This window comes from Aricia agestis, chromosome Z (genome assembly GCF_905147365.1).
Source record: "Aricia agestis chromosome Z, ilAriAges1.1, whole genome shotgun sequence".
In the NCBI taxonomy this organism is placed as follows: Eukaryota; Metazoa; Arthropoda; class Insecta; order Lepidoptera; family Lycaenidae; genus Aricia; species Aricia agestis.
In genome coordinates, this window is record NC_056428.1 from 16,584,417 (window position 1) to 16,599,093 (window position 14,677).

The 14,677-nt window shown below is 36.8% G+C and overlaps 1 protein-coding gene across 7 annotated transcripts in view; it reads left to right on the forward strand.

Annotated features, from left to right (window-relative positions):
* LOC121739025 (supervillin-like) overlaps window positions 1-14,677 on the forward strand; it is a 246,601-nt gene that overhangs the window by 221,657 nt on the left and 10,267 nt on the right. For 6 of the 7 annotated variants that reach the window (XM_042131332.1, XM_042131336.1, XM_042131339.1 and 3 more), the window contains 6 exons: window positions 1,941-2,104; window positions 5,569-5,720; window positions 6,053-6,212; window positions 6,893-7,059; window positions 11,105-11,259; window positions 11,529-11,641. In XM_042131332.1, coding sequence (XP_041987266.1) covers window positions 1,941-2,104; window positions 5,569-5,720; window positions 6,053-6,212; window positions 6,893-7,059; window positions 11,105-11,259; window positions 11,529-11,641 — 911 coding nt within the window. Of the gene's footprint in view, window positions 1-1,940; window positions 2,105-5,568; window positions 5,721-6,052; window positions 6,213-6,326; window positions 6,365-6,892; window positions 7,060-11,104; window positions 11,260-11,528; window positions 11,642-14,677 lie in introns of all 7 variants that reach the window. The other variant, XM_042131333.1, reaches the window with a different exon arrangement.

A 14,677-nucleotide genomic window follows, 5' to 3' on the forward strand; every position in this document is an offset into this window, starting at 1 on the left:
TTGTTTTGGTGTAAGTATCGTCTAAATATTCATAAGCATGTAGAAAAAACCGGTTATTTTAATATTACAAACAGACACTCCAATTTTATGTATATGTACACATTTTTTTTGCTCTATCTAAGTTGTACGGAACTTTTCGTGCGCGAGGTCAACTCGCACTTGGCCGATTTTTTTCAATGACTAAGTAAACTGGACAGTTATAGGAAGGTAAGTGACCACAGACACTTGGCATCAGGAATGAGTAACATACAGTCTACAGACCTTCAGTGACTCACAGACCGCATTTTATCGTGGAAAAATGCACAACAATTTTATGTTATTGTTCTTATTTTATGATGTCGGTAGATATTTTTCTATGTCCTTTTAATTGCGCGAATAACATGATTCATTTACAGGGAGAAGTAGGAATGTACGTTGTTTGAAAAATATGCAAAATTCATTTTTATATGCAACGGAACTGTGGGGGACAGCTTGCGCTAATTCCGCGTAGATCGCCTAGGTCAGCATTTCTTGAAGAGATGAGGGTGATGATGATGATGATTATTCGATGAGGAGATGAATTTAAACACTTTTTCAGTCTTGTTCCAGGTAGCAAGCACACAGTAGTTTCGAAGCTGGGCAATGTTGGAGAGAGAGTGTCGTACTATGGCGGCCGACCCATATTTATATCGGCCCCGGTACCCAGCTTCTAGAACATTCCATGCCTCTTTTCCTCCTCCTCCTCAATTTCCACGAAAATTACATTATTTTACAAAATATACATTGGTTTTATTCGTACAATTCTCTTAGCTATAATTTTACATAATAAACATGTTCGTGCCGACCTCCGTAACCGAAATAATTGCAAAAAATATATTTTTCCTATATTTATACTACCTCGCCGCCCCCCGACATAACGGTCGTCTCTGACTGTCCCTCTCGCACGGGACTTCCTTGTCTGGGACAAGGATAGCCCGCTCGAGATGTATACTATCTCCCTCACTTTTCGGTTACAGAAATAGGCACTAACACACTGGCTCTAAACCTTGAATGGCACTATTTTTCACTGTACACTAATTTCTCACTAAAATTGCCATAGTACATACACTATTTACTGTCTGTCTTGCACAGGAACCGTAGAAATATGTTCTTTAAATGTAACTGAACAACTTGTTAAGATACCTACCAGATGACGAAAGCAGAGAAAATACTAAGTCCTACTACTATACATCCGTCAGTCAGCAGTCCATGTTGCTGTTTTGCCCAGTACGTTGCCATTTAAGAGGATTCCACACCGCCCTTTTTTCCATACAAACGTTGTCCCATGTTTCCTCCCTGGATAATGCTAGTAGAGTTATAATTTTTTTCCTAAATATCTACGGCCACTAATACAATGTCCCTATGTTTTCTTTTTTTTTCATAATTTAATTATTAAATAAGATATGAACGTTCAAAAACCCAAAAAAATGGCCAGATTTTCCGCTGTGTTCAAACGTCCAGAAAACGGATTTGGCTAGATTATACAAAAAAAGCAAAACATAGGAACACAGCTCAAGCCTTTTTTTAATCTTTAATGAAAAAAGTACTTAAATCGGTTAAGTTTTGGAGAAGGAATCAGGGGACAACGAATCGTTGATTTTCTGGATTTTCTGCAGTTGTCTCTGTCGCGTTCTGCGGTATACGCTTGAGGTAAGGGAGACAACTATAGATATTACACGTACTTTTTTTTCATTTCTCTAGCCCCTGTTGTATCCTCTTAAGAGACAAATCAGCAACATAGATTAGTCTTCATAGTATTAGCGCTAGCCTGGTATCTACACACGCCTTAGCGTTCAAGTAATTACTAGTACTTTGAATATCACACTTTATCTGACATCATTCGAATGCTGAACCACTGAACCAGAGTTTGTAAGTGCTATAAAATCTTGTGACTCCTGTATTAACTAAGGCCTTGTCCACAGGGATGGCGCAAGCGCGTGCCGGCGAGCGACGCGACACAGTTCACTGTCGCGGGGCGGCTGGAGCGCGACAAGGTGTCGCCGCCGCTGACGCCGCTCGCCCCGCTCTCCGCCACGCCGCCCGCCACTCCCGTCACGCCCGCCGTACCGCAACAAAACCGCTTCAGGTAAGCGGAAGCAGATAACGTTCTTCAGAGATTTTACCCATAAGGGACCATCTGTAAAATACGCCTCACGTTTTTCAGGATTTTTAAACCTTCTCTCCCCCCTTGTCACAGGTGGTCAGATTTGTGAGACCCCCCGGCTCCCGCAATCAGTAGTGTGACGTCACAAATTTACAATGTGATGTCACAAAACTTAGGAGCCCACCTCCAACTTAGGATCCTTGTCACACCATGTCACACTTCGTCGATCTCCTCCCCCCCCTTAGGTGTGACATACTCTAAGGATGGCCGGGCTGGCCCCAAACACATCATATTTGCTGGGATTATTATAATTCATAGGCCAAAGTTCATCCATCAATCGCAAATGACTCTTCATCATTAATATTCAATTTAAAATAGAGTCCAGCGCCATGTCTTTTCTAGTATCGCTGTGAACTGCATAAAATACTCATAAGTCATATCTATATCAGACCATAACAATTCATACCGTCACAATCTGTGCGTCCAATCTTCGTTAATTGGTTCAAACGCAGCGAATTAATTACTACGTTCTAGACGCGGTGTTGCGTCACTTCACCGCGTCCGATGTGACGAAATGTGACGCGTGTTGAACATAACCAAAGCATTAATTTAGCGTACAGCTTGGCAAAAAAGTAGAAGAGTAGTCAACGAAGATCATTTTTAAATCACATAAAAAGAACTAAAATCTTAGTACCTATAACCTAAGTCAAAAAGGTGAAGGAACCATATTGGGGCGAAGATCACGAATCTTACATTCAGAAAGTTGATTTAGCGTCTATCAGCTATTCTTTCTTGACAGACAGCTGTTTATACAAACATTTTTTTTTAACTATTGTAATTTATTTTGTTGTTTCTGTATAAGATTGGTATGAGTTACTACTATATTATATACTCCCATATCCATGATACGTCTGACCTACACTTGTTCACCTTTACTCTACTTATATGTAAATCAAAGGCATACAGATAAGATCGATCTAATTTACTGTAATTAATTAAGTACATAATTACACTACATACATAAAATGGGTTAAGGTAAAACTTGTTAAAATTTCAAGCCTAATAAGTCGCCAATGTTTATCATGACGTCAATTTAATTTTTCCATTTTAAATTAAATTCAAGGTTATTGTGGTCTATTCCCTTGTGTTCATGAGACATGCGTGGTCATGGTCTTATACTCTAGAGTCTAGGAGTCTAGGGCCTAGGGCTCATAGGGACGTCCATTATCATGCTACTTGCTACGTCTGCCTTGATAGCACGATCTATATGAATTTTCTATTTTAGTAGAGTATATCTATAGGTATAGTATCTAGAAAACAGAAAATAGAAGGAAAATAAAAATAAACTTATACCACGATTTCGCTTAGGTATACAATCGATATCATCTCTTACGTGCAAGCGAGAAAGCTTGCATTCGGAGCATAAAGTTAATATACCTAGCGGAATAGAGCAACAATCTCGAGCTGTCAAACGAAACCGAAATTGGTTTCATCTGTGTGTAAAAATATGTGTAAGTACGTATGTACGTACGTATATACTACACAAGCATGATTGAACATGATTTCTATGAGATTAAATTGTCAACGTGCGGCATGTGCCGACTGGACGTCAAAAAAAGAGTGCTGCTGTCATGTATCACACGTCTCTTTTTGCCACGCAGTGTTACTGATAGTCACATCTCTCTTGCTCAGGCCTTTGTGTCTCTATTCCGCTAGGTTATAGGTATATTATGATTCGGAGTGACAAGTCATGACTACTGATTGTAGTGTCAAACTACATACTTACGAGGGCTGCTATTTATGTATCCGGAATTAAAAAAAGAAACAAACATATATCATTTAATATGGTTTTATTGCTTTTCAAAATATTCGCCGCGATGATCGACACACTTTTGCATACGCTGGAACCAATTTTCATAGCACTTTTTCCATTCTGATTGAGGTATCTCCAAAACGTGCATTTTGAACGCATCAACAGCCTCTTCGCGGCTCGAAAAACGTTGACCACGTAATTTGTTCTTCGCGTATGGAAATAAAAAGAAATCGTTAGGTGCCAAATCAGGGCTGTACGGCGGATGACCAGTCAATTCGATCTTTTGACCCTCCAAAAACTGAGTTGTTTCAGCTGAGGTGTGACAGCTAGCATTGTCGTGATGTAATATGATTCTGCGTTGTCGGTTGTCCTTTCTTATTTCTTCAAAGACTTCTGGTAAACAAATTGTCGTATACCATTCAGAATTAACCGTTTTACGATTCTCTAATGGCACTGTAGCCACATGTCCATTAATTCCAAAAAAACAGGCGACCATTTGCTTCAAAGTACTTTTTGCACGAGTAACTTTTGTTGGTTTCGGCTCATCTTGGAACACCCACACCGTTGACTGTTGTTTAGTTTCGGGGTCATATGCATAGATCCAAGATTCATCATCTGTGTAGATATTATAAACGGCTTTTGACGTACCACGGTTGTATTTTTTTATCATTTTTTTGCACTAATCGACACGAGCCCGTTTTTGATCGATTGTCAAGTTGTGCGGAATCCAACGCGAACATATTTTTTTACAGCCAAATGTTCGTGTAATATCTTATGTATGCTCGTCATACTTATGCCTAAGGACGCCTCTATCTCGCGATATGTAACATGACGATCACGCATTATTAGTTCCCGCACAGCATCTATATTTTGTGGGACAACAGCTGTTTTTGGGCGACCTTCTTTATTTTCATCCGTGAGCATAGACCGCCCACGATTAAACTCACTGTACCAGTGATAAACAGTGGTTTTTGATGGTGCTTCATCTCCAAAAGTTGCGGTGAGTTGAATAAAGCACTGTTGTTGATTTAGCCCACGCCGAAAATCGTAGAAAATCATTGCACGAAAATGTTCACGCGTTAAATCCATGGCAAATGAAGACACGCAATTTTCAAAATGACGCCACAATGGAAAAATAATTGACAGTCACATGAAACAAAATGTATTCTTCAACCAAAGAGTTCTATTTTCAAATGTTGTAGTTACTTTTTAAATATTGTTCTTGTAAGTGGCCAGTTCCGGATACATAAATAGCAGCCCTCGTACATATCTACTGCGTGTATATTTTCTTAATGCTACTGCCTTCCCTACGCATAATAATAATCGTTAGGGTACATGTTCGAAGCCCGCTACATAAAGCGGCAGCAGACGACGTGTCGTCGCGACATTACTGGTTTCTATTTATTTCTATGAATAAGTGTCGCTAGCTTCGTGTCGCTAGCTGCGGAGGGTATTTCATAGAAATGCATAGAAACCAGTAGTGTCGCGACGACCACATCGTCTGCAGCAGTTGTCGGGTGTCGCTCGGTTCCAACTAATACTTCATTTAATTCCAGCTTTGCTCGTTTGCCCCCTTATTTCATTAAAAAAAAAAAAGGTATTCTTAAAGTTTTTTAATACTGATGCGTTCCAGGTCCCGCAAAGCCCCGCAGTCGCCGCAAGGGCCGCTGCGGTCGGCGTCGTGTGCGGTCGTTGCGGAGCCGCCTGAACGTAACGACCGTAACGACCGCGAGAGCTTCAAGCGTAGTCACAGCGTCAGCGAGACGATCGGCAAGGTGGATGAGAGTATGTATAGAGAAGACTTACACCTTTCAACAAAAAAAAAGAAATAAAAAAGAATGTAATTAAAGACATAGCAAATAGCAAGCTCTGATAAATGAATTGACAAAAGAAACACTTAAAAGTTAGCACCGAAGCCCAAAAGCAATCTACGTAAATTTGGCATAGGCATCACCAACTGAAATTAACTTTAAAAATTAAAAAAAAACATAAATTTTCGCGATACGTAAAACTCTCTACTTAGCCAAGTTTGGTAGGATTGACAATCACAATCCTAACAAAACCTGGCAAATTACCAAGAACCTGATTTACTTAATTGTCTCCTTTTATAATTTCAGACGAGGAATCATGCGCGGAACGCAGCGGCTCGCAGGTGCGTGTGCCGCGCGCGGACGACGAGGCCTTCCGGGCGTTCTTCCCCGAGCGCACCGCCGCACCAGACCTGGACGTAGACCTGGACGTAGACCTGGACGCCATAGACAGCGGGGACAGACAGATGTGAGTACAAGGATTAAGTCAGGGCTACAAGGATGCGAGAGGTGTCACTCAATGTGACAGTTATAGCGACACAGGTCGTTGTTCTCCGTTCGCGCCGCCGCACCAGACCTGGATGTAGACCTGGACGCCATAGACAGCGGGGACAGACAGATGTGAGTACAAGGATTAAGTCAGGGCTGCGAGGATGCTAGAGGTGTCACTCAATGTGACAGTAGCGACATAGGTCGTTCTTCCCCGAGAGCGCCGCCGCACCAGACCTGGACTAAGACCTGGACGCCATAGACAGCGACGACAGACAGATATGAGTACAAGGATTAAGTCAGGGCTACAAGGATGCGAGAGGTGTCACTCAATGTAACAGTTATAGCGACCGAGGTCTTTGTTCTCCGAGTGATTTGACTTGTGCTAAAACCTCGCTAAAACAAACTTAGATAGCTTGCGTTAGACTAGTGTAGGCTAATGTAGTAAGTAACATGTAGTTAAATTTCAGTAATACCACCGATAAAAATATTACAATATAAACTTTTATGCTTCCTCTCATGCCTATAAGCAAGTTGTATAAGTATAATGAATGATGTTAATTACTTATAAATTGCGTGCCATAAAAATGTTTAATTTCATTATAATATATATCTATTATATATCATATAATAATCATTAATCAAATATATTTCGTCCAGGTTGGCGGGTGAGTGGGCGCGTCGTGCCAAACGCGAGCGGCGGCACGTGTCTCGCAACCCGCTGCGGGCGTTGGCGGCGCGCACCGACCTGCGGGACCGGTACCGCGCCCAGCCACCCGACAGCCAGAGAGAGAACGGACAGAAGGAGAATGGACTTAGAGAGAAAGGTGGGTTCATAAAGGGAAAAACTAGGTGATCTGATGAACGTTACAGAACTCAAGTGATCTTAGCACAACTAAAGTTGACTAAGGCATAACTTGAGTTGTGCTAAGTTCAAGTTGATTCGATTTAAAGTCCTAAAGGCACTGACCTCCATTATACAAGGCACTGATCTTCATTATACAAGTACGCTGGACTGATGATACCCTTTGAAATGACAGCTATTTTTTGTGCCTATTTGAAGTGGAATCAGCTCCCCCATTATTAGGGATAGGAACTAAATTTGACGTAAAAATGACGTTTGAAAGTCGCCATATTGGCGCTGATAGCAGTAGTGGGAGTATTTGGAACTAATACTAGTGATGTACAACTGTCTTTTCTATTATCGATGAAATGTTTCCAGATTCAGATAATGTCGACCATTAGGACAAAAATATTAAATTGAATAATACAAACACTACATATTTGTATTAAAGATTACAGACTTCCTCTCCGTAATTTAGATAGGCTTAATAAATTAACAACAATTTCATACGTAGATAACGTGAAGTAGCAGTACCTATCTATAATCCATTTATTTTTACCAGTTAGCACTACGAAAAACTAAAAACAAAACTGAAGATAAGCTTCTAACGAAAACTTTGTTGTATTGTATTTTCTAATTTCATTTCTAATATTATCAAAGTAGTGCTACAGTGCATCGTATTAACACTGAACAAAGCTGAATAAGTGTTTTGTGTGATTAGACCCTAACTAATCTCATCATATATTATTATAAAGCGAAAGAGCGTTCAGCTCTAATCTCAGGAACTGCTGGTCCAATTTGAACAATTATTTCAGTGTTAGACAGCCCATTTTATATATTTTATTACGCTGAGACTAATAGGAGCTAAGAAATAGAGGAAAATGTGGAAAAAGCGGGGGAATGTATAACGTGAAGGATTATATAGGTTATGTTTTGTGGACCAATTCGTCTGTCTAATTAGATATTTACGTGGGAGAAGCCGCGCGGAAAGTCTAGTAATAATATAAAAGTTTCCTATTTAGTTATGGATCTAGCAAGCCAATTTTTATTTATCGATTTACTTTATCTCATTTGATTTTCGCCATTTGGGCGCTGATTGCAGAAGTGTGAGGGAAATTAACTAATTGGATAATGCGATCCATAAATAAATATGGAACGTTTGAATAAGTACATTTTTATTGGGGTGGAGTAGGTAAGGTATTTATAAATAATAAAAATATATGTGCGATAGTTTAACATTATATTTTATTAGTTACCGTTACACAGTTACAGTCTGTCAAGAAAGAGTAGACGCTGAAATAAATTTTCCAAACATAATCACGATCAAATGGTAGTTTTGCGCCTTGTATTTTCACAGAGAACGTTTGTACACTTCAAATAGTAACGGCAAGCGGTAGTAGCAATTTTCGGACGCTAACCAGGCTTTTCAATTTTTGCAACCATAATTCCAGTCTTCCTTCGTCAGACGGAAACCTGTCTGTATAAAAATCGGTTATCGGTCACAAGTAAGTGATTTTAACAGCTCATTTCTACGATATTAAACTTTTATTGATAATATAGGCACTTAAAAATGTGGCACTAATCTTATTATACCGTTTTCATTACATATTTGTTCACCTTTGTTTTACCAATTTTTGATAAACAATAAGATAAAAAATAAAGAGTTTTCTGTCGATAAAACTTATCGATATCTATGTAAATATATTATTATACTTGTGAAATGTAACCCCACATCCCTTTTTGTACCGTACCGCGTAAAACACTTTAAAAACACGAAAACAATTCGAACGATTAAGCCATAGTGAATTAAAATACATACATGGTTACCAATGGTTACGTCAAATTTAGTTTTCGGTCCTAATAATGGGGGCGCTGATTCCGCTTCAAATGGCACAAAAAAAAGTAGGTATCATAGATCCAGCATATTTGTACTTGTATAATGGAGATCAGTGCCTAAAGATCATATTCGTTCGCCTCACCATGGTAAAATAGTCCTTAGAGAGCTAGATGCGTGGATAAGTGCTCTCTCTTTATCTCTCTAATTATATGCATTGTAAAACTTATTTACAGTGCATATAATCATAGAAAATCATAGAATATTATCAACATTTTACTAATTTATCAACCCAACTTATTTTTTGCGCTTCAAGTGAAAAGTCTGCACTCTTGATTTAATTTTTGTACATAAAATCGAAATAGGAACTCATCGGGGCGATTGCATATCTTGCGACAAATATATCACAATATTTGCTGTTGTTATGTTGTATTTTGCTTGTTTTTCCACCGTATAATATAAGTTTTTTAAGCGATTAGCAACCAATTGCTTGACAATTTGCGAACGTTTGCTGTACGCAATATATCTGCTAAGAATCGTAATTGCTCTGCGCAACGGTGTGCAATATGCATTGTTTACCACAAGGCGATATAATTTAAAATATCTAAAATTATATTCTATTTACAGTAACAGGCAACGCAGGTCTGGCGGCCGAAGCCCTAGCGGCGCTGGCGATTGCATATCTTGCGACAAATATATCACAATATTTGCTGTTGTTATGTTGTATTTTGCTTGTTTTTCCACCGTTTTATATAAGTTTTTTAAGCGATTAGCAACCAATTGCATGACAATTTGCGAACGTTTGCTGTATATATCTGCTAAGAATCGTAATTGCTCTGCGCAACGGTGTGCAATATGCATTGTTTACCAGAAGGCGATATAATTTAAAATATCTAAAATGATGTTCTATTTACAGTAACAGGCAACGTAGGTCTGGCGGCCGAAGCCCTGGCGGCGCTGGCGATTGTATATCTTGCGACAAATATATCACAATATTTGCTGTTGTTATGTTGTCTTTTGCTTGTTTTTCCACCGTATAATATACGTTTTTTTAAGCGATTAGCAACCAATTGCACGACAATTTGCGAGCGTTTGCTGTATGCAATATATCTGCTAAGAATCGTAATTGCTGTGCGCAACGGTGTGCAATATGCATTGTTTACCACGAGGCGATATTATTTAAAATATCTAAAATTATGTTCTATTTACAGGCAACGTAGGTCTGGCGGCCGAAGCCCTGGCGGCGCTGGCGATTGCATATCTTGCGACAAATATATCACAATATTTGCTGTTGTTATGTTGTCTTTTGCGTATTTTTCCACCGTATAATATAAGTTTTAAGCGATTAGCAACCAATTGCACGACAATTTGCGAACGTTTGCTGTATGCAATATATCTGCTAAGAATCGTAATTGCTCTGCGCAACGGTGTGCAATATGCATTGTTTACCACGAGGCGATTTAATAGGCTACTTGACCTCATTTTTTTCTACATGCTAATCGCTTCATAATCATTCATTATTACAAAAAAAAACTAATATTTTAATATTTTACACAGTAGAAACCCATAAAAATGTTACTTGAAAAATATGCCTTATAAAGGCGAAAACACTGTCCGCCATAGTGTGACGTCATACGTTTTGTATTTAAGCTCTCTTTATTGAACATTTTTTTATATGGTAAATGAACGCGTCTTAAAATGCCCAAAAATTATAAAACAATTAAATAATAAATTAGAAACCATTAGTAATGTTGAAAACTTTTGGAGAAAAGTTTTGGCCATTTCGTTTCCCGTCTACAATAAATGGAGATGATTTATAAAACTGATGTTTTATTTGAATTATTCAAGAAAAAATATTTTACAAATCTTTCTAGGCTTATTTTTATTATTTATGTACAAATAAACTTACAATATATAACGAGCGTGATAAATAAAAGATATTAAACTACGAATAGAATGACGTCACATCCAATTCGGAAGTACCGCAAAAGCGTTTTCGTCAGTACAATTCCTATTTTCATAAAATTATATTTTTAAATCGACTTTATTTATCAATCATAAGCTTTTATTTGATGATAAGGGTGAAATACGGTTTCCTCGGCCAAGTTCTACTAGAAATATGTATTTGTTCAATGAAATTGAATATAGGTCAAGTAGCCTATTTAAAATATCTAAAATTATGTTCTATTTACAGTAACAGGCAACGTGGGTCTGGCGGCCGAAGCCCTAGCGGCGCTGGCGAGTAAGGAGGACTTCTCTAGCGTGGCGCTCCGCAGCGCGGCACAGGCGCCCGCGCAGGGAACTCGGGACCTTATGCTTTTGCACGTGAAGGGGCGACGGAGGGTGCAGGTAATATCCTTATCCATACTTCCTCACTGAATGTCATAAATGTGAAAAGTGTATGTCTGTCTACCTCTTCACGCTTAAACCGCTGAACTGCTTGCTGCTGCTGAAAGTATTGTAAATTAATTTTATTAATTTTCGAGTGTTGTAACTGCCATTTCTGACCACATTTTGCTATGTTATTGCAAAAAAAAAAAAACAGTACGTCTAATAACAAGCAACTTTTATATAGTATATCTTTTGATTACTCAAATCTTTTTATGTTAACTTCACAGACTCGCCTAGTTGAACCTATTCACAGCAACGTGAACCGCGGTGACTGCTACCTGCTGGTTACCCCCGATCAGCTCTACCTATACATCGGGCTATATGCCAACGTCATTGAGAGGTATGTCCAGTGTCCGTATGCCATATGCCATGTGGCGATTGGCAGTTATAATAGCCGGATTTGTTGAATATTGTCATGCTAATGACGTGACTGAGCTGCTAAGCTCAGGGCTCGGAACCGGTTTGAAAATACCGGTTTATTTCGGTTAAAAACCAGTAAATATATCGTTCTTTTATTTACCGGTTAAACAAGCGAACGGTTTTTACGTAACCCAAATGGTATAGGTTACCGGTTACTAACACACAAACGATTCTGAAACCCAAATTAACCGATTAATCCTTCGATCGCGGATTCTTGGAAATCTATTGTTATAGACCCGCTTGGGCTTGTTTTTTTGCTTTTGTAACCATATTGAGGACGGTCAATTATGATTTTAAGAGGAAATTTTTTTCTTAACTAATAATTTAAACAATAGAAATATTAAAAAACGATTATAAACAATTAAATATTGTTATTAAGTAACAATTTTGTTTCTAAAAATCATAATATTTTCAAGAGCATAAAGTTAAAAAAATATATATTTAACCCTAGATAGCTAACCTTCTGGGAGACCCTGTTTAAGATAACCATCCATCGAAACGACGGGCATTAAAAAAATGAGTATTTTTATTGAGATTTTACCACTTTCTGGACCTGGATTTTTTTAACAGAAACATGATGAGCTTATTAATAAAACAACACTTTGAATATTTACAGTTTTTATTTACTTTTGAAACAAGTTTTTTTTTTATTAAGGTTCACAAAACCTGCCAGACACTTTACAGATAACATAAAAAGGCATTATTTAATACATAACATTAGTGTTTGGCCCTCTCAATGTGAACACTGCATCCATCAAAAAATTAACAATAGGTAGGTACATTAACAGTCATTTATAAAAATTTAAATGCTAGTTAACAATAATATTATTTAGTTACATATTTTTGAAGTAATGATGATTTCAAAGAGTGAATGGTTACATTAAATATATCTATTTCGCTACAGATTTTATTGTAGGTAGAACACATACGGTACAACGGTGCATGTTGACTATAGTTTGTTCGAGAGCAAGGTAAGTTGAAAGTTTTCCTGTTATGTATGCGGCTACCTGGCCGTGGCACAGCCACATACAATTTTTCTACCAGTCCAGGGGTGTCTAAGACTCCGTTCATTAATTTCGACAGGTACACAATGTCAGCACTGTTGCGTCTACTTTCGGGTGAAAAGAGCTTAAAATACTCGAGTCTATTAGCAATATTCATTCATTTAGCAATATTCTTAGACCTCTAAAAAAATAGGAACATTCTCAATCAAACTTTTCTTAAACAAAATAAAATAATACTCAAAACAAAACAATCAGTTTTTTTATCATTATATGGCACATAGAAATATAAAACGTAATAAAAAATAAAATAAACATGTGATACAAAAATTTATTTTATGTCCATGTCATATTGCTCCCTTACAATTATAGCAAAATATACTTTTGGTCATACGCTTTTCTTGTAGTAGCATTTCCCACGTATTTTTCTTTTCCGTTTTTCTCTTGGAAAATTTGGAAAATACTCTTCTTCGTTCTCTATTCCCTTCAAAGAAGCTTGGCCCGACGACAACAGCTGCTCTGCGCACTATAGTCGATGGCTGTTTAGAAAAAACTCTTCTAAATATTTATTTTACTAAGCTCTTGGTTTAATAAATTATTTATAGCATCTTAAATAAACGCAAAAATGGTAAAAATCTTAAAAAAAACACAGTTTACGTCAAAAATAAATACTTACACGCACTTCAGTAGAAAAACTAACGGTAAAGCTAACCACCCGTCGAAACGACGGGCAAAGTCTGCTTAAACCGAAAAGTATGACACTTACCTGTACGACGAGTGTGCCACTGTAACGACCTCACCGGCAAATGAGTTAAATAAGCGAAACAAAATATTCGGACGCGACAATAAAAAGATATGACGATATTAGTTCGCGCCGCCCGTTAGCTATCTAGGGTTAAAAGCATCGAAATAGTCCATTTGTTTATAATTTTTTTATAAACAAATGGCGGATTTTTTTTTAGTTAATACTTACATGTCTTTCATTGATATCAAAACAATTATATAAATATAAAAGCCTTTATTAATTCCTTAAAAAGATTACATTACATTACATCTGCGTAGATTATTATGATAGATATTATGATTACTTTATAAAATATATTAATACAGTATTGTTTAAATTATTCGCATCTAAAATCTTATTAAAATCTTAATATACATACCTAATATATTAACACAGTATGGTTTATAGATACAACATTCACATTTTTAAATAGACATTCCATATTTCTATATTTCTAATTAATTACAACATGATTTATTTACATTTATATACCAAATCTTGTTATATAACAAGTTTGCAATAACTATTTACAGTTATTCTGTAATTTTATAAATTAATATATAACATTAGTCAGTTTTCATTTAAGTATATTATAATGTTGTGCCATTTTTTCTTTTATAACAATATACATAATATATTAGTACAGTATGGTTTATATTCATGCTAGATCTTATTAATTTAACTTTTTTTTCTTATATACATATTTTATACATATATATCTCAGTTATTATTTAAATTCAGTTATCAGTTCAATTCTTTCAGACCTTTTTTCATACTTCCTGATTTACTTAAGTGTTTTGTTATAGTTGATATTCTATAGTCTTGGTATTCTTGTTTTATATATTTTTTAATGTTTTTATATAAGAAACACTTCTCTCTTTTTTCTTCTGTTGTTAAGTTGTTTTTCTTAGTTAGTTCTTGCCTTCGTTTCATTAGAGTTTTCGTATTTTGTGACAAAATAGAATGTTTCTGTTTGCTTTTACTAACAAGTTTAAGGTTTTCTATAATTGTAGTTTTGATTTTTTTGTAGTATGTCTCTAAGTTTTTATAATTGTCGATTTTTATACTAGAAGCTTGTAGCTTAAACGCATTTTTGAATTGCTCTTGTTCTTCCTGAGTGCTTAGAGTATAATTTTTGTTTTTGTATTGGGCTCTTGATTTTTTATGCTTG